Genomic DNA, 21,515 nt, shown 5'->3' with positions numbered 1-21,515 from the left:
TTAAATAAAATAAATAAATCTAAAAACAAATTAAAAATAAATTAGAAAAATGCAGATTCTGAAATGAAGGAAATTATGCCATAATTTTATTTCTATGACAAAAAATGTTTTAAACAAAATTAACTGAAAATTCATTCAAATGTATATTTATATTAGGAATTGCTTAATTAGAAAAACAACTCTTTGTATACACTTAGGCACTATCACATTTCACATAAGAAGTATGCTTCTTACACACTAAGATTTCGCAGCATGAGATAAAGTAATATGACAAGTTCATTGAGCTACCATTAGTATTAGACTTTCAAATTTTATTGTATTGGAAACAAAATCTTAAAAACAAAGGGACCTGAACATTTTTTAAAGTATGTAAGAATAAACAATAAACTCTATTAATATATTTTTCCAGCTTTCAAGAAAAGAATGTCTTTCCATAAATCCACCCTACAAAGGATAATAGATGGAAAACTCCAACACATGAAGGGAAACTACATCCTAGAAAAACCAAGAAACTCCTTGCAACTGAACCAAAAGAAGAGAGCTACACAAACATAATTCCATCTTTAACAACAAAAATAACAGGAAACAACAATCACTATTCCTTAATATCTGTCAACAACAATGGATTCAATTCCCCAATAAAAAGATAAGAGACTAACAAACTGGATATGTAAACAGGACCCAGCATTTTGCTGCATACCGGAAACACACCTCAGAGACAAAGACAGATACTACTTCAGAGTAAAAGGCTGGAAAACAATTTTCCGAGCAAATGTTCCCAAGAAGCAAGCTGGAGTAGCCATTCTAATATTTAATATAATCGACTTTTAACCAAAAGTCATCAAAGAAGATAAGGAAGGACACTTCACATTCATCAAAGGCAAAAATCCACCAAGATGAAGTTTCAATCCTGAATATCTATGCACCAAATGCAAGGGCACCTACATTCATAAAAGAAACCTTACTAAAGCTCAAAGCACACACTGCACCTCACACAATAATAGTGGGAGATTTCAACACCCTGCTGTCATCAATGGACAGATCACAGAAACAGAAACTAAACAGAGACACAAAGAAACTAACAGAAGTTATTAACAGAATGGATTTAACAATTATTTATAGAACATTTCATCCTAAAACAAAAGAATAAATCTTCTTCTCAGCACCTCATGGTAAGTTCTCCAAAACTGACCATATAATCTCAGTTACAAAACAGGCCTCACCAGATGCAGGACGACTGGAATAATCCCATGCATCCTATCAGATCACCATGGACTAAGTACAGCTGATCTTCTTCCTTTTTTATTAATTTTAATATTCTCTATTAGACTGGTAATACCTGAGAGCATTTTTGACTCCTTGGGAGACATTTGTTAATTTCTAGAGACATTTTTAGTTGACAAATGCTGGTGTATCCATTGGACAGAGCCCAGGGATGTAGTGAAATTGGTTATGGTGGATAACATGGCTACCAAACAAAGATCTCCAAACAAAGTGGAGGGATGGAAACTGCACCCACCAATTTTACTTGGACAGTAAAAATAAAACTAACATTTCCCATAATTTTTCTAGGTAGGGGTGGTCACAAGACCTAGAAACTTATGAAAAGAAAATGTCTTGAGCAAAATTACGATGCATGTTGAGGTAAAAATCCCAGTTATTCCACTCCCTCCAGTGATGGATTGCCCCCTTCTTCTTTATAACATTTTAAATTGGATTTTTAAAAATTTATTTACATTTCAAATGTTATCTCCTTTCCCAGTTTCCTGTCCATAAACACCCTATCCTATCGTCCTTCCCACTTCTTCATTGAGGGTGTTGCCCAACCCATCTACCCACCTGTTTGTGCCTCCCAGTCCTGACATTCCCCTACACTGGGGGGGTCTAAAGCTGACCTTCAATAAAATCAAAACAGTACAACAGTAAGCCCACACATACATGGAAGCTGAACAATGCTCTACTCAATGATGACTTGGTAAAGAAAGAAATTAGAGACTTTTTAGAATTTAATGACAATGAAGGCACAACATACCCAAACTTATGAGACACAATGAAAGCAGTGCTAATAGGAAAACTCATAGCTCTGAGGGTCTGCAAAAAGAGACTGGGGATACAATAACAGCTTGATAGCACAACTGAAGGCTCTAAAACAAAAAGAAGCAAACACACCCAAGAGGAGTAGACAGCAAGAACTAATCAAACTCAGAGCTAAAATCAACCAAGTAGAAACAAAAGGAACTATACAAAGAATCAACAAAACCAGGAGCTAGTTTTTTGAGAAATATAAACAAGATAGATAAACCCTCAGCCAGACTAACCAGAGGGCACAGAGAGTGTATCCAAATTAACAAAATCAGAAATGAAAAGAGAAATATAACAACAGATTTTGACGAAATTAAAAAAAAATCATTAGATCCTACTACAAAAGCCTATATTCAACAAAACTGGAAAATCTGTGGAGGAAATGGACAATTTTCTAGACAAATATCAGGTACCGCAGTTAAATCAGGAACAGATAAACCATCTAAACAATCCCATAACTCCTAAAGAAATAGAAGCAGTTATTAAAAGTCTCCCAACTAAAAAGAGCCCAGGACCAGATGGGTTCAGTGCAGAATTCTATCAGACCTTCATAGAAGACCTCACACCACTACTATCCAAACTATTCCACAAAATAGAAAAAGATGGAGCACTACTCAATTCCTTCTATGAAGCTACAATTACGCTCATACCTAAACCACACAAAGACCCAACAAAGAAAGAGAACTTCAGACCAAGTTCCCTTATGAATTTCGATGCAAAAATACTCAATAAAATTCTTGCAAACCAAATCCAAGACACATCAAAATATTCATCCATCATGATCAAGTAGGCTTCATCCCAGGGATGCAGGGATGGTTCAACATGCAGAAATCCATCAATGTAATCCATTATATAACAGACTCAAAGGAAAAAAAAACCACATGATAATTTCATTAGATGCTGAGAAAGCATTTGACAAAAACCAACACTCCTTCTTGTTAAAAAGTCTTGAAAAGATCAGGAATTCAAGGCCCATATCTAAACATAGTAAAAACAATATACAGCAAACCAGTAGCCAATATCAATCTTAATGGAGAAAAATGTGAAGCAATCCCACTAAAATCAAAGACTAAACAAGGCTGTTCACTCTCACCCTACCTACTCAATATAGGACTCCAAGTCCTAGCAGAGCAATTACACAACAAACAGAGGTCAAAAGAATATATATCAGAAAGGAAGAGGTCAAAATAACACTATTTGCAAATGATATACTATACTTAAGTGACCCCAAAATTTCCATGAGAGAATTCCCAAACCTGATAAAAAACTTCAGCAAAGTGGGTGGATATAAAATTAACAATCTGCAATTTGCAAATTCATTTGGAATAACAAAAAACCCAGGAAAGCAAAAACTATCCTCAACAATAAAAGGACTTCCAGGGGAATCACTATCCCTGAACTCAAGCAGTATTACAGAGCAATAGTGATGAAAACTGCATGGTATTGGTACAGAGACAGACAGATAGACCAATGGAATAGAATTGAAGACCCAGAAATGAACCCACACACCTATGGTCACTTCATCTTTGACAAAGGAGCCAAAACCATCCAATGGAAAAAAGATAGCATTTTCAGCAAATGGTGCTGGTTCATTGGAGGTCAGCATGTAGAAGAATGCAGATTGATCCATTCTTATAACCCCGTACAAACCTTAAGTCCAAGTGGATCAAGGACCTCCACATTAAACCAGATACACTGAAACTAATAGAAGAGAAAGTGGGGGAAAAGCCTTGAACACATGGGCACAGGGGAAAATTTCCTGAACAGAACACCAATGGCTTATACTCTAAGATCAAGAATCGACAAATGGGACCTCATAAAATTGCAAAGCTTCTGTAACGCAAAATGACATTGTCTATAGGACAAAACAGCAACCAACAGATTGGGAAAAGATCTTTACCAATCCTGCATCCTATACAGGACTAATATCCAATATATACAAAGATCTCAAGAAGTTAGGACTCTAGAGAGTCATATAACCCTATTAAAAATGGGGTACAGAGCTAAACAAAGAATTCTCAACTGAGGACTATTGTATGGCCAAGATGCACCTAAAGAAATGTTCAACATCCTTCATCAGGGAACTGAAAATCAAAACATTCCTGAGATTCCACCTCATAACAGTGAGAATGGCTAAGATCAAAAATTCAGGTGACAGAAGATGCTGGCAAGGATGGAGAGAAAGAGGAACACTCCTTCATTGTTGGTGGGATTGCAGACTGGTACAACCACTCCCGAAATCAGTCTGGAGGTTCCTCAGAATACTGAACATAGTACTACCTGAGGACCCAGCTATACCTCTCCTGGGCATAAACCCAAAAGATGCCCCAACCTATAACAAGGATACATACTCCACTATGTTCATAGCAGCCTTATTTATAATAGCCAGAAGCTGGAAAGAACCCAAATGTCCTTCAACAGTGGAATGGATACTGAAAATGTGCTACATTTACACAACGGAATACTACTCAGCTATTAAAAACAATGACTTCGTGAAATTCATAGGCAAGTAGATGGATCTAGAAAATATCATCCTGAATGAGGTAACCCAGTCACAAAAAACACACATTGTATGCACTCACTGATGAGTGGATATTATCCAAAAAGTTCCGAATACCTAGGATACAATTTTCAGACCATATGAAGCTCAAGACAAAGAAAGACCAAAATGTAGATGCTTTGGTCCTTCTTAGAAGAGGAAACAATATACTCATGAGAGGAAATACAAGGACATAGAGTGGACCAGAGACTGAAGGAAAGGCCATCCAGAGACTGCCCCATCTGGGGGATCCATCCCATAAGCAGCTCCAGTCATTTTTGCTGATGCCAAGAAATACTTCCTGACAAGAACCTGATATGGATGTCTTCTGAGAGGCTCTGCCACAGCGTTACTAATACAGATGAGGATGCTTGCAGCTAACCATCAGACTGAGCACAGGCAACTCAATGGAGGAGTTAGAGAAAGGACTGAAGGAGCTGAAGGGGTTTGCAACCCCATAAGAAGAAAAACAATTATCAACCATCCAGACCTCCCAGAACTCCCAGGGTCTAAACCATCATCCCAAGAGTACACAGGGATGGACCTATGGCTCCAGCAGCATATGTAGCAGAGGATGGCATTGTCTGGCATCAACAGTAGGAGACGCCCTTGGGCCTGAGAATGCTCATTTCCCCAGTGTAGGGGATTCCCAGGGTGTTCAGGTTGGAGTGGGTGGGTGGGAGGGGGAGCAACTTAACAGAAGCAGAGGGAGGGAGGATTTGAGAGGGGTGAACCACAAAGGGGATAACATTTGAAATGTAAATACATAAACATTCAATAAAAAAGGATGTTTAGGCATGTAATGATAACATGGAAAAATTATAGCAATGATTTGAATAATATGATCAATAAACTAATGGACATTTTTGTAAAAATAAAAAAGAAAGAAGGGGGGGGAGGGAGGGAGGGAGAAAAGAAGAAAGAAGAACGTTAACAACACACACAGCAAATGTAGTGCAATTATGTCATGGGTCCAAACTGAATAAAGACACTTTTCTCCAATCTGAATATTTTAAACATGGCATTCAATCACAACTTCTTTAATTCATTTCACAACTTGAAAAAAGTGACTTTTACATAAAAGTGACTTTGTTAAAGATTACATAAGAGTGCCTAACGTGTGGAACTACAGTTTTATTTCCCTTATTCATGTCTATCTTTGTCTATGAAGCCTATTAGTTCTAATTTCCTTCCTAAAATACAACAATTTCCAGGATCTTTATCAAATGTATAAAGTCACATGCTGTTATCAAGTGGATATCTTCCAACTATTATAAAACTAGATGGGGGTATGAGAAAAGTGAAGCAGGTTGTTAAGAGAAATAATTGAAAGAACACAGACACACATTCTTGTTTTGACATTGTCAAACTGACAAAATGACAGAAATTTACTTGTAGCAATTACATACACAGTAAACAGTTGGGCAGCTTGAAGAAATGTAACCTACTTTTGGGCCAGGGTACAAAATAAAAAGCAAAGTATTGGAAAAGCTCAATCACTGATAGTGTCCTGGAAATAGTTCAAAGCAAATTTAGAAATGAAGAATAATACAGGTAGATGACAAAAAGAAAAAATCCATTACAAGTAATCAGCATTTAGTTTCTGATCTGAGCAACCTTGGTTCTATTTGTGTATTTCAGAAACCTCAGGGGAAAAATTGCATACTAGAATAAGAAATGCTGCCTAATTCAAGGAGAAATTAGACTGCTCCTCAGAACTTATCTATCAGTGCCCTTCAGAATCCTCCAGGCAGTATTATTTCACTTAACTGTACATGTAAAACAAGTTTTCCCACTGTTTTAATCACACGCAAATCTAGAGTTTGCAAGATGGATCAGTGGATAAAGATGCTTGCTGCTAAGTCTTACAGTCTTAGTTTTATTCCTAGGAGAGAACTGACTCCCTCTCATTCTACCCACATATGCACACATGCATACATGGTTGCTTTCTAAAATTTAAATCTGGTCACACAATCTAAATGCCCATATATATTTAATATTTAAAACATGGCCTCTATATTTATACCTTATAAGTTATAGATTATTTAATTTTAGTTATACTGTTTTCTAAAATAAGAAAAAACTGTATTAAAGTCATTTATATGGCTGCATGAATCTCTGAAGAGTTAAAGTTCACTGAGTTGCCTATGGTATCAGAAGGTCTGGAGGCTACAGCTTGCATCTTCTACATCCCTATGAAGACATGTTACAGACGTAGTCCCTAGCCTGTAGTATACACAAAAATGGTGGAACCCATAGGAAAGCAGTCCAGTGTTAGAAAGCTAGACCAGGGGAGGGTAAAGAAGGGGCCATAGGAACTTGACCACCTGACTCATGCTTTTCTCTTTCCTTCCAAAATGTCACACAGTGATCACTTTTCTCTACCTCACTAGAGTGTCAAAAGCCAGGGATCAGTCACTACAAGAAACACTGGACATCATGAGCTACAATAGACCTTTCCTGAAAGTCTACATCAGGGCAATAAGATGTCAGAAGGGAGACACTCACCACATGTGACTCTTGAGACTGATTCCCAGAGCCCACATGGTGAAAGAAAAGAACAGACTCTGGTAAGTGGTCTCCTGACTTTAACAATCAAATCATGGCATGAGCGCGCGCGTGCGCGCGCGCGCACACACACACACACACACACACACACACACACACACACACACGAGAGACAAAGAAACAAAGACAAAGAGCAATAAATTGAAACTGCACTTTTCTTTTAAAGTTTTGGGGTTGAAAGTGTCTGTATTAGCTGTGTTTCTCATTACTATGATAAAATACTTAAATAAAGCAAAAAAAAATTTTTTTAACCAGGCATTCTGTCACAGTGAAAGAAAGCTACCTTCCTGTCATTAGCTACTACAATAAACAATTTTTTAGCCTTTTCATACCCTTCATACCCAGAAAAGCTTTGAACTAAGCCAGTACCAAATCAGTAATATATACCTCATAAGATCATAATATGATTTTCTAATTTATACTTATCAGTATGACTAAAAAACTTCTACATAATAAAGCAAACCACTAGGCTTAATATAGTCACATAATTAAAATTAAATGTGGTCTCTGCTCTCAAAGACATATAATCATATAGGTGACATACATGCATGTGCACATGTTAATCAGAGAAGAAGATAACAGAAAAAAGATACATTAAAATTATTTAATATTTAATATAAAGCAAGAACAGCTAGAGAAAATTTAACCGCTGTGGATATGTTCTTCTAAAATTTTATTTGTAAATATGTATGGTAATCATGTTTAACCACAGACTATTAAACTTTTTAGTGATGCATTCAAAATTCTATTTGTTTAGTAAATGGCCACAGACCACAATCTATTTTGAATTAGAAGTTCTGTCTTACCAACCAGACCCCACCAGAACTCCAGAAACTAAACCACTAACCAATGAATACACATGGAGAGACCCATGACTTAAGCCACATATGTAGCAGAGGATGGCATTGTTCATCATCAATAGGAAGAAAAGCCCTTGGTCCTGTGAAGACTTCTTTCCCCAATGTAGGGTAATACCAGGGCATTGAGGTTGGAGTGGGTGGATGGGAGTGGGAGCATCCTCATAGAAGCAGGAGAAGGGGGGAGAGGGTATCGAAGAGGGGGGAAAGGGGATAACATTTGAAATGTAAATATATAAAATATCCAAGAAAAATATTTTTTTAAAAAGTTCTTTTAAATGATTTAATATTACTATTTGTTAAGAATCTGTAAGTTCTTGATGTTAGCTTGTATTAGAGAAGCAATCACTACTTTCTAGTTTTACAAGACTATAAAGTCATATAAAAAGTTCTGTAGTATGGTGGGTTGAATAGGTTTGGCCTCCAAAGACTCATGTGTTTGAATGCTTTGCCCACAGCTAGTGGCACTATGAGAAGGTGTGGCCTTGCTGGAGGCAGTGTGCCACTGTGAGGGCAGGCTTTGAGGTCTCCTATGCTCAGGCTCTGCCCAGTGTGGAATGAGAGCCTCCTCATGGCTGCCTTTGGATCAAGATGCAGAATTCTTGGCTCCTCCAGCACCATGTCTGCCTGGACACTGCCAGGTTTCCCACCATGAGGTTAATGGACTGAACCTCAGACACTGTAAGCCAGTCCTAATTAATGATAGTTGCCCTGGCATGGTGTCTCTTCACAGCAATAGAACCCTAAAAAGACATGCAGTTACAAAACCTCACAAGAACATCTTTCATGAATCAGTGTGAATAATGACCATGAGCTCTACCACAGAATCTGTCTGAAACTCACATTTTCTTCTTCTTTTTTTTTTTTTTTTTCCTTTTTTTCGGAGCTGGGGACCGAACCCAGGGCCTTGTGCTTGCTAGGTAAGCGCTCTACCACTGAGCTAAATCCCAACCCCTCACATTTTCTTAATATTAGATTTTTTGTGTCACATGTAAGACTATGGTTCAAAGAGGTAAAGGTCAGTTTTATCATACTACCTATACTTAATACCAACAAACTCATACCTTTTTATATTTAATACAAAAGAATTATATAAAAACATGTCTTCCAAAATAACATACTTATATTTGAAATAAAATGAAAAAGTCTTAACTGGATTTGGAAAAGCCACACACTGACTTACTTAGGCAACATTTCAACTGATTTTCTCTAAGTTCTAGTATCTGGAGTTTAGTTAATCTGTAAAATAAAGAACAGATAAAGACAAAACAATCAAATACAAGGCATTGCATTAACAAGTGCCACATTTGAAAGTTAACTGTGTAATTAACTACATGTAAAGATTGTGAAAGGGGGGGGGGAGAATTTTAATAGAGCTAGGCATCCTTTAATCCCAGCACTCTGGAGGCACAGGCTGGTGGATGGATCTGTGAGTTCAAATGCAGTATGATTTACATAGAGTCCCACACCAGCAGGGGTTACCATCTTGAGCAAAACAAAACGAACAAGCGAGAGGAAAAAATTGAGCTCAATTTCTTTTTTTGCTTTTTCTTTTCTTTTGTTGTTGTTGAGACAGCACTGGGTGTCCTGAAACTTGATCTGTAGATCAGGCTGGCCTCAAACTCATAGAGATCCACCTGCCTCTGCCTGTGAAGTGCTTGGATTAAAGATGAGTACTACCACAACTGTGGAGCGCAATTTAGAAACCATTTTTTAAATTACTGCATGTGCATTATATGTATGTGTGGGTGCTCATGTGCCACAGCACAAATATAGAGGTCAAAGGACAACTTTTGCAGTTAGTTTTTTCTCTCCACCATCTTAAGGTTTCAAGGGTCAGGTTCAAGATGCAAGGCTTTCGCCTGCAGAGCCCTTTCACCGGCCCCAGGCTGACCACTGTAATACATTTTCAAAGGGACAAAGTATTTAGTCCTAATTTTCAATTCTAGAATAAATTGTATGCCTTTTACTAAAAAACTAACCTACAAATCCACTTACCACTTCAGTATAATGAGACAACAATACAAATGGCTAAGAAGAAATAAATTAAGGGAAATTAAGGATCATAAAGAAAAATTACTCTGACACTTGAGGGTGGGCCCAGAGAAATGAAAGAGACCTCAGAAAGAGAACCCCTTTCTTAAGAACTTTAATTCTCAAAAGGAAAACAGCTAATTGTTAAGTCACTTTAGAATTTTGTAAATGCTAATCCAGCATTCAGTGTCTCAAACACAGATGCACTGCTCACGTTGAAATATCTGATCTTGCCAGCTTAAACAGTGCTTTTTTTTAAAACTGGCATTTACTGTTTATTTGGAGTTGTAAATCAGAGTGGAAATAATTCAAAAGAACTACAAGAATTGATATGCTTGGAAAAATTACAAAAGAAATCCCTATGGACTGTAATTAATGTGTTACTATTTTGAAATTGTGTGAACATTATAGAAGCTAACAATATAAATGTCTTCAAAATAATCTATAATTTACCTGCCAAAATTAGCTGGTAAGAATTCAAGGAAAGCATCATTCAGATATAACTGGGTTAGGTTTAGCAGCTGAGAAAACCCATCAGGGAGCCTATATAAAATACAAAAAAATTAAATTAAGTACATGTTTAAGATGTCAGTCTCTTGCCAAAAATCTTTCTCAGAATTTGTATAAGATAGCTTCTCAACAAATAATAGTTATGCTTTTACTACTAGCTATCTTTAAATTAAGCTGTCTTTTTCTAATAACCTACCCTGTTGTAAAAATAGTAACAGCATGTCTTTGTAAAAAGAAAAATGTTTTAGTATCATAAATATGCACATAATATTACATTTAAAATGAGCCACAAACATAATTATGAATTAACAAGTACCTTTTAATATATCTCATCCAACATAAATTAAAAGGGTTACATAAGAAGTTTCTAAACACTTAATAATGTAGTAAGATGTATGGGTCTTTGTTGTGAAAACTGGTCCTATAGGATGTTAAACTATACATATAAACCTGGACTCTACAAACTTAGATAGCAGTAGTATCAGTACACACGCACGCACGCACGCACGCACGCACGTACACCCATCCCCACCACTACTCACAAACTCACATGCCCACTGGAAAAGAAAAATCTCCAAAATGCTAAATGTCCCTAAGTATTAAACAGTCAACAGTTAAAAATCACTGGGTTTATATTATTTTCAGTTTCAACCTTTATATATAATATATAAATGACTAAGGTTGTAGAGCTTCATAATGAGCAAAGAAGAAATTGAAAAGGTAAATGACAGATTAAGGTCAGGTAAGAACCTGTTCTTATTTTATACTTCTATTCACATCTGCTCATAAAGCAAATTACAGATGTCAAACTTGATGCTAGAAAAAAATCCAAAAGTATATCTATTTCATCTTTCGATATTTATCCTGGATTATTACAGGCACAAAATTCCCATGCAGTAAGATATATCAGACTTTGACTCGTTTATTTTTCCTTTACCTCATAATATCCCACCATCTTCAAAACCAAGTAAACCAACCAAAGTAAAGTTCTGGTAAAACTTCTCCTGGAGTATAAAGTTCTGGTAAAACTTCTCCTGGAGTAAGTATTCTAGTTATTCTTTCAACATGGTTGTCCTAATCTCTGCTTCATTCTATTCACTGCTAGACTAACATCTCAACTTTGTAACACTTAACAGCTTTCATGATGAAAATCTTTGTTTACAGACATTACTATTATAAAAGAACACATACCCTCAGGTATATGCTGTAACTACTTATCTGCCTTTCTCTTCAGTTTTCTTAGTTTGTTTTGAAAGGGCACCATCTGGTGGCATGTTCCAATTTTGGTCTCACTTTTTACACTGACTGTGAGATCTAAAGCACTGACATTCTCTCTTTAGATCTCACATTTGTATCTGAGGTATATGGGTCAGAATGACTATTAGAAGGTATCTAAAATGGAATCTCTGTGGGGCTGGAGAGATGGCTTAGGGTTAAGAGTACTGGCTGCTCTTCCAGAGAATCCAGGTTTGATTCCCAGAACCCTCAGGTGGCTCACAAGTGTCTACTGCTTCAGTTCCAAGGATTCAAAGCCCTCTTCTAGCCTCTTTAGGTACCACGCAAACACATGGTACACAGACATACACACAAGCAACACCCACCAGTTTTTCATACACATACACACACAGTGCATGTAAGAGTGCACACATGTGGTACACAGACATACATGCAGACCTAACACTTATTCATATACATTCATTCACACACGCAGATGCACGCACGCAGGAAACAAACAAACTTGAATCTCTGTATAACTTTAAGACAGATAATTTTTGTTAAAGTAGTTAAAGAAATATTCTATATTCTACTGCAAAACTGTCGTTGCTCTCTAATTGTTATAGTGAAAGGACAGCTGATAATTCAGTTGAAAGACTTACTTAGAAATAGGGTTTACACTGGCCTCCACAACTGTCAAAACTTTACAATTTTTAATATTTTCTGGAAATTCTTGTATTCCTAGAAAACAAACAATCAAATTAATAGACTATATTAGAGATACATCAGTCTTTAAAGAGAAGTGTATTACAAAGGCCAGAATAATAACACTCATTGTGAAGATTCAGAAACTAATTACCAACTAAGGAAGAACTCAGGAAAACTGACACACTAATGTGATCAAGCCACTTCCACAACACTCTATCTCCCGTTTAACTTCCCTTCACTTGCCTCTTTATAACTGCTAACTACTTCAATTAGTTTTCCTTCCCTTTCTTAGCACTTCTGGAAATTAGTACTTTTTTATGGACTGGTGAATGATAAAGACACAAGTACAGAACAGTTAACATTCTGGTTTGCCCTCCAGTAAAAAGAAAACTGCTTTACAAAAGTGGGCTCCAGAGTGGGCTGGTGCCTAGCATACATGAATAACAAACGGACCTGCAAGTGAAGACTGGAAATACGGATTAGACACACCCTAAAATGTGCCCTGAGCAAATACTGTCTAACCCCCAAATAAACATGTTCTTATTCTTCCCAATCTGTCTCCCCTCCTTTCCAACATTCTTACTTCACAAAACCCACTGGGACACTTCCAGTGTAACTACTTAAGGGCCACAGTATTTCTGCACATTGTCATGTGTATGTTTCAAGTGACCTAAGCATTTTAGTTTCTGCATGTTCTTCAGACCAGTAAGGTAAATAATTTCTTTTTAATACCCAATCTGCTATACACCTGGGTATTTGAAATAGACCTTTAAATTATTATCAAATATTTCCAGTTTTATTTATTTTTTATTGAATATATTTCTTTATTTACATTTCAAATGTTATTCCCTTTTCTGGTTTCTTGCCCATAAGACCCCTATCCTCTCCCCCTCCCCCATAAGGGTGTTCCCCCCATCCATCCCCTATTACCACCCCCCCCATTATCAAGTTTTGATAATGATTAGATTTGAAAATATTCTAAGCACATAATCATTTCCTTAGCTTATTACACCAAAAATATAGGAACGAACAATCTGTGAACTGGAAGCAGACCGCAGACAAATTTTAAGTACTAGCACCACTCTACTCTGAATGAACACTAATTAGGAAACTTTCAAAAAGCATCCATCCCCCAAGTGAATTTTATATAGTTTCAGTCATTCACACAATATCATTATCCAATAAGGTTGTCAATATATGGTTAAAGATCCTATCAATTTCATCACAAAAAGATTTTACATTAAAAAAAACTATCTGTAACACTAAAACACTAAGCACAGAATTCCACATGATAAAATGAATTATGTAAAAATCTACATTTAGCAAATTACTCTGGTCAAAACTCACTAATAAAGTGGGTGTGGCAGAATGTGTACTTAACATAATCAAGGTCCTGGGTTTAATTCCCAGCACCATTAAAGAAAAAAATTACCCATAGATGCCAAATATTAGTAGATTAAAAGAACAACAGTAATATTGTCACAGATACTCCTCCTACAAAGTACTTCTGGAATAAGAAAGAGTAACTGAATGAGTAGCACCTAAATGAAATGCTGGAGGGCAACAGTTCTCACCCTTCCTAATGCTGCGACCCTTCAACCTAGTTCCTTATGTTGTGGTGACCTCCAACCATACAGTTACTTCATTACTATGTCATAGCTGTAAACTTACTACTGTAATGGCTAGTAAGGTAGAAGTTACAAATGACCCAGCAACTCTCTACTACTAGGTATGTATCTAAATTATTATTTAAATGTATTAGGCATGTAAAACATACATTCAAATAAAATGTTGCTCATGTTATTATTTATAATAGCCTTGATGCCCATCGATAACTGAATGTATAAACATAATAAACAGAATATAGTATATTCACACTATGGTGTAATCAATATGATACACCATGAATGAGTCCTGAAAAATATTATGCTAAGAGAAGGTAGCCAGACACAAAAGGCCATATATTATATGGTTTTCTTTATTAGAAAAATCCACAATAAACATATTTTTGTTATCTTCAGAAACAAAGGAAAAAGAAGGTTGCCTGGTGTTGTATAACTATTCCCTCCAAATTAAAACTTTCAATTGAAGCTCACAGACTTAGAAGGCTCAACAAACTTCGGAAGAGTCCCATAGCTTCTCCCCAAGATTGTGTAAGAACAGTAAACAATCACTGGGGAAGGAGACTCCAGGACAGCTTCTCTACAACCTGGGCAGGAGGCCAGGTGATGAACCTTTCATGAGCTGTCACCAGCTTCGTGATGATGCAGCTGCCCTAGTAGCCATACTTCTACAAGCACCATAATAAATGCACTGCCTCAGAACACTAGACCTTGGAACAATCTCTTTGATCTGTCCATCATTGATGTTCTATCTGATGTAGAAATAAAGGTTGCCCACATCGCCACAGAAGAGTTACACCAGAGCCTAGGAGCTACTAGACAAGGGTACAGAATTCTCTAGAGGATGATAAAAAACATTCTATGTAAGTACTGGAAATACTGGAATAAAACCAGAGCTATGCTAAATTCTACAAAAATGCACAAAATAAGAGTTCTTTTTAATTTTCAAAACTCTATTATTCCTTCCCTTTTCTAAACTTCGCATAACACTTTTTAAATACTAGGTTTTGTTCCAGTACTTCAAATTCAAACACATCTTTATTTTAGTATTCAGCAAAAATATACCAAAGACAAAGTGGAAGACGTGTTATAAACTACAAATCCTAGGACATTATCAAAAGTTAAAATGGAGTGAGTAGTCTGGGGAGATAGCTCAGTCAGTAAAGTGCTTACAGTATAAGAATGAAGGCCTGAGTTTTGATCCCCCACATTCATGTAAAAAAGCTGGGCATGACCAAACCCAGACAATATTGAGGATGCCAAGAAGTGCATGCTGACAGGAGCCTGATATAGCTGTCTCCTGAGAGGTCTGCCAGAGCCTGACAGATACAGAGGCAGTTGCTCGCAGCCAACCACTGAATTGAGAACAGGGTCCCCAATGGAGGAGAAGGAACTGAAGGAGCTGAAGGGGTTTGCAACCCCATAGGGAGAACACAGTATCGACCAACCAGAACCCCTGGAGCTCCCAGGGATGAAACCAACATCCAAGAGAACACAGGAATGGACCTATGTCTCCAGTCACATATGTAGCAGAGGATGGTCTTGTCAGGCACCAATGGGAGGAGAGGCCCTTGGTCCTGTGAAGGCTCGATGTCCCAGTATAGGGGAATGCCAGGGTGGGGAGGTGGGTGAGTGGGAAGGTGGTGAGTGGGTGGGTGAGCACCCTCATAGAAGCAGGGGGAAATAGAGGGTTTCTGGAGGGGAAACTGGGAAAGGGGATAACATTTAAAATGTAAATTAAAAAAAAAAAAAAGCTATGCATGCAGCTACATGCCTGTCACACCAGCTCTGGGGTGCTGAGGCAGAAGAAGACAGCGGCTTCCTCACTAGCTATTTTAGCCAAGTCAGTCAGTGACAGGCTCAATTAAACACCTGATCTCAACGAAATAAAGTGGACAGCAACTGAGAACACTATTTGACTTCAACCTATGCCTGCACACAAGCACACATATACAAAGTCAGACAGACAGATAGTCCCCGCCCCCCTTCTCTCACACACGCACGCACTCACGCGCACACGAGTGTAGAAAAGAAAATAATTTTACTGTACTTCACTCGGGTTCATTCTCATCATCTTCTGTCGGTCTTCCTACTCTTTCCGATGTCCTAAGGTTGTAAGGTATAAGCATTCTTTGGGCTCATCCCCCATGCTTATGACCTTAGTGAATCTGCCTAATCTTAGTCATTACATATTATCTGTATGGTCACAATTCTCAAATGCATACATCTAGAACTTTTTTATGACTTAACTCCATACTTAAAAATAACTGATGAGAGATTGATATCTCAAACAAGAAAGCAAGCAAGCAAATAAAAAGCCAGAGTTCCTGAGATAGCCTAGAAAATGGAAATCTTCAACAGCCACAACTTAAGACAAGGAGTTAATAAGTAGACTATATAAAGAATTGCAAAAATTAAACACATACATGCATAACCCACAAACCTGGAATCAGTAAGTAGGGTAATGAACTTAACAGACAATTCTAAAAGAAAATATGAATGCCAAACAAAGAAACATACAACTACTTGAGATCTCACCTTAGTCAGAATATAATCACTACAGTAATCAGTATAGAGACTTCTCAAAACACTGAGAACAAAACTACCATACAACCCTGCTACACATTCTGGGGCAAATACCCACAAGGCTCTTTATCATACTCAGAGGTTCTTGCACTTTCCTATTTATCGCTGATCTTTTAGTAATAGTAGAGAAACAAAATCAGCCCAGATGCCCATCAGCAAACGGATGATAACAATGTGGGACATATACACAAAGGTATTTTTATTCAGCCACAAAACAAATGAAGTTATGAAATCTGCAGGAAATGGTAAGAACTAGAAAGCATTAAGTGGTGTAACTCAAACTTGGGAAGACTTCAAGCCTCTCTCATAGTCAACTCTCAGCTTTCTTTTATGTGTCCTTTTTATTCTGTGTGAATTCCTGTTTCTTTCCCCTGCTTGATTATCTGTATACCACACATAACTAGTGTCTAGAGGCCAGAGGTTCCCTGGGATTGCAGTTAAAGGTAGCTGTGAGACTGGTCCAGAATGAGTCGTCTCTCCAGCCTAGGCTGGCCTAATCCATGAGCCTCCTGCTTCCCCCTCCTCAGCATATTCTCTATGAGCTGCTAAGTCGTGGCTTCTACGTGTTAAACCTGGATACCTAGGTGGAAGTAAACATGGGAAGAGAACAAAGAATTAGAACGGGGCCCCTGCCATCGTAAAAGAACAAGAGAAAATGTAGAAGGGGAACTGTGGACAGTTCAATGTAAACAGGGAGAAGGATGGGCAAGGAGATAAAGAGTATCTTAAGGTGGGGGAATTAACCAAAGCAAAATGATTTATGAAAATGATAGAAGGAAACCTGTTACCTAATAAACTAATTGAAAAACATTCCTGAGTTGTCCCTTGAAACTGCAGGGGCTATCAGTTCCCCCACCTCAGCTAATAGCCCTCCTGCCTTCCCAGTTGCATGATAAAATCAGCAAGATCACATTTATACTTCCTCTCATGCTCACAGGCAAGTCTGTGTTTTGTTTGGTTGTTTGTTCTTAAGGAAAGGTCTCACTGTGTATTTAAAGCTGTCCTGGGCTCACTGTGAAGGCCACTAGTAACCACGCAGTCCTCATGTCTCAGCTTCCCAAATGCTGAGATTACAGGCACGAGTGACTATGCCCTGCTTAAAAGACAAGTAAGTCTTAACACCCTTGTGCAACCTTTTTTGCCCTGTAGCTTTGCCTAATCAGATTATCAACCACCGTGGGATCTCACATACCACAAAGGAGGGGAGAATGGGAAGATGGTTCATTTGACACATAAGCACAAAGACCAGAGTTCAGATCCCCAAATCCACAGTAAAACAAGCAAATAAGCAAGCAACCCTGTATGCATACCTCTAATCCTTTGCTGGGGAGCAGGAGCTAAGAAGACCCCTGGGAGGTTGTTGGCCAGCCAGTCTAGCCATATCAGTTCAGATGGAGAAGGTGTCTCAAAAAACAAAAGACGCACCCCTTTACTTCCAGAACTCAGGAGGCAGAGACAGGCAGATTTCTGAGTTCTAGACTAGACTGAACTACATAATAAGTTCCAGGGCAGCCAAGGCTACAGAAAAGACCCTGTCTTAATAAATAAGATTAAAAGACAATGATTGAAGATATCTGACACTGATCTCCACATATACATGCACATGAACATATATACACAAATGCACAATGGGGGGGGGGTCCAACTGCAATCTTTTGATGTAAAACTTCAGAAGTCATTGACCCTAATGCAATTAAGGGTTCTGGAGAAACCTATATCCATACCTGGGTATATTCCATCCTTTCTCAGTGCTTCTCTTTCTATTAATCAGTGTGCTTGAACCTATAACAACCCCCTCCCCAAGGTTTCTCTGTGAAGTCTTCGATGGCCTGAAACTCAAAAGATCTGAATGCCTCTGCCTTCTAAGTGCTGGGATTAAAGGTGTGCACCACAACCACTAGGTACCAATCTTAATAAACTCTAACTTTTCTCTTCATACTAGGTTGTTCTGAATAAAATTCCATTGTGAGATACAATGAAGAACAAAGACTTCACATGAGTAGAGGTCTTGTATGGAATTCCCTAGCTGCTATAAGGATGCCCCACTGCCAATAACATACAGGGTCAGCTCATTTTGTTCTTGTAAGAGCAAAATAATTAGAATTTTGTCACACTTACTTAATTCTCTTATGGTTTCAACCAGCAACAGACTGTTGGTCATAGTTAAACTAGCCAGGTATTCAGAAGGAGAAATTAAGTGTTCTGCTAAACTACTTCATAGGACATCATTATCAGACTAGGTCACTCTAACCATGACATAGCAAGACAGAAACAAATCTGTAATCAATTCCAAACAAGGACAAAGTGTGATTGCCAACCAAACTAAGAAGTATCAAGCATCCCTTGCTTCAGTGAAGACATGCTTACTGTGTCTTAGCCAATGACAGCTTTATCCTCATTGTAGTCTGTCCTACAGTAAAGTTTAAGACAAAGTTTAAGATAGCCAATCACAGCATTAGTCCTAGTAGCATTTCTCTGTGGAAATGCCCTTTTTCTTAAACTCTCCATAAAATTACCAAGTAAACTGAAATCTAAAGCCTAGATCCTATAAGATCCTATGAGATTCAGTTAAATTGTCACCTATAGGGTTTTGCTTTCTAAAAGTTCAAATTCTTTAATTATGTGAGTTCACCTTTCTAGTTTAGATGTGTCCTGTACAAACTGACAGTCTTCATGCTTGCAAAGCAAGCACATTATCTAAGCCACCTCACAAACCACACTCCCAAGTACTTTAATCATAATCCATACTACTAGGCCAACTGAAACAGAAAATGACTATGTAAAAGACCAACAATTTTGATGATAAATGTCCAAATCTTTTGGTTTTTAAATAAATACAACTTGCTAAAGAAATTAATAATAAAGTACCAGCAATGTTCTGAATCCTTCCAAATAGTGAATAAGAGCTAATGAACTCAAAACGGTACCTGGTGTGTTAAGATATACCTCAAATATTAAACTTAACTGATATAATAGTTAAACGAACACTGTATCTTACTTTTATAAAAGTTTAGAACTTCTTATCCAAGATTTAGTATGTTAAAACTTAAGAAAAATAAAAAACTTCTCGAAATATATCTATATATAACATGGTAGTCATGATATAAACCCTAAATAAAATTTTAGTAGTTTTAAGATTTAATAAAGACCACTGTTACTTAACATACTGTGTTGGTTAGTGTTTATCGACTTTACACAAACTCGAGTCTCACCTGGGAACTGCTCCACCAGACTGGTCTACTCGAGTGTCTGACAGAGGGCACTTTCTTAATGACTGACATAGGGTCAAGCCCACTGTGGGCAGTGCCACCCTTGTGCAGGCAGTCCCGGGGTGTATAAAAATGAAGGCTAAGCAAGTCATGTGGAACAAGTCAGTAGCAGCCATCCTCCCTAGCCTCTACTTCAGTTCCTGTCTCCAGATTCCTGCACTGGCTTCCTTTGACGGTGCATTATAACTGCGAATTTCCTTTTGGTCATGGTGTTTATCAAAGTAATAGAAAGTAAACTAGGATACATACTAACCTTTCATTTACACAAAATATCATGTAATCGAAAGTCCAACTAACAAAATTAAAATTTCTCACAACCAGCCACAGTTTTAACCCAAAATACATGTTATTATCTCTTTAATAAAATGGACCTCTAAATAGCCCTAAGCAACACATTAAGGTTAAATATTACAGGCTTATCAAAAACGTCACCTCAGCTCCCGTGTATAAAATGTGTTAATTACATCACTTATAATGATGAGCATAAGGAATCAGAATGACTAGAATTTATTAAGCAAGGTAAGAGCTCTAACATTATCTGTTTCCATGATCTGTCCATTGATGAGAGTGCGGTGTTGAAATCTCCTACTATTATTGTGTGAGGTGCAATGTGTGCTTTGAGCTTTAGTAAGGTTTCTTTTATGTATGTAGGTGCCCTTGTATTTGGAGCATAGATATTTAGGATTGAGAGTTCATCTTGGTGGATTTTTCCTTTGATGAAAATGAAGTGTCCTTCCTTATCTTTTTTGATGACTTTTCTTTGAAAGATGATTTTACTGGATATTAGAATGGCTATTCCAGCTTGTTTCTTCAGACCATTTGCTTAGAACATTGTTTTCCAGCCTTTCCTCTGAGGTAGTATCTGTCTTTGTCTCTGAGGTGTGTTTCCTGTATGTGGCAAAATACTGGGTCCTCTTTATGTATTCAGTCTGTTAGTTTATGTCTTTTTATTGGAGAATTGAGTCCATTGATGTTCAGAGATATTAAGGTATAGTGACTGTTGTTTCCTGTTATTTTTGTTGTTAGAGGTGGAATTATGTTTGTGTGGCTCTCTTCTTTTGGTTTCATTGCAAGGAGATTACTTTCTTGCTTTTTCTAGGGTTTAGTTTCCCTCCTTGTGTTAGAGTTTTCCATCTATTATCCTCTGTATCTTTTATGGACTGTTCATAACGACCACATGTAGTAAGCTTTATAGTTTGCATTTAGTAAATAAATACGTATTTACATAAAGATATATTTTTACTTTAAAGTTTTCTCTTTTCTCTCTCTCTCTCTCTCTCTCTGTGTGTGTGTGTGTGTGTGTGTGTGTGTGTGTGTGTGTGTGTGTGTGTGTAAATTAGTTACTGACTTTGCCAAGTTAACTGTTATATGTGAATACAAGGTAAATATGATGATTCTAATTCATCCTAAAATAAAGCGGAGTAAGTCCTAAAGTTTATGAGAGCCAATACAAAGAATGTCTATATCTATACACTCATATTAGAACAAAGAGTGGTCTTTGAACTAGGGCAATGAAATATAATTA

General features: G+C 37.4%; 1 protein-coding gene across 1 annotated transcript in view; it reads right to left on the bottom strand.

Annotated features, from left to right (window-relative positions):
- Erbin (erbb2 interacting protein) overlaps positions 1-21,515 on the bottom strand; it is a 100,697-nt gene that overhangs the window by 43,295 nt on the left and 35,887 nt on the right. The window contains 3 exon segments of the mRNA XM_032898960.1: positions 9,226-9,285; positions 10,534-10,623; positions 12,468-12,546. Coding sequence (XP_032754851.1) covers positions 9,226-9,285; positions 10,534-10,623; positions 12,468-12,546 — 229 coding nt within the window.

This window comes from Rattus rattus, chromosome 3 (genome assembly GCF_011064425.1).
Source record: "Rattus rattus isolate New Zealand chromosome 3, Rrattus_CSIRO_v1, whole genome shotgun sequence".
Lineage (NCBI taxonomy): Eukaryota > Metazoa > Chordata > Mammalia > Rodentia > Muridae > Rattus > Rattus rattus.
This window is presented reverse-complemented; position numbering and strand designations above follow the sequence as displayed.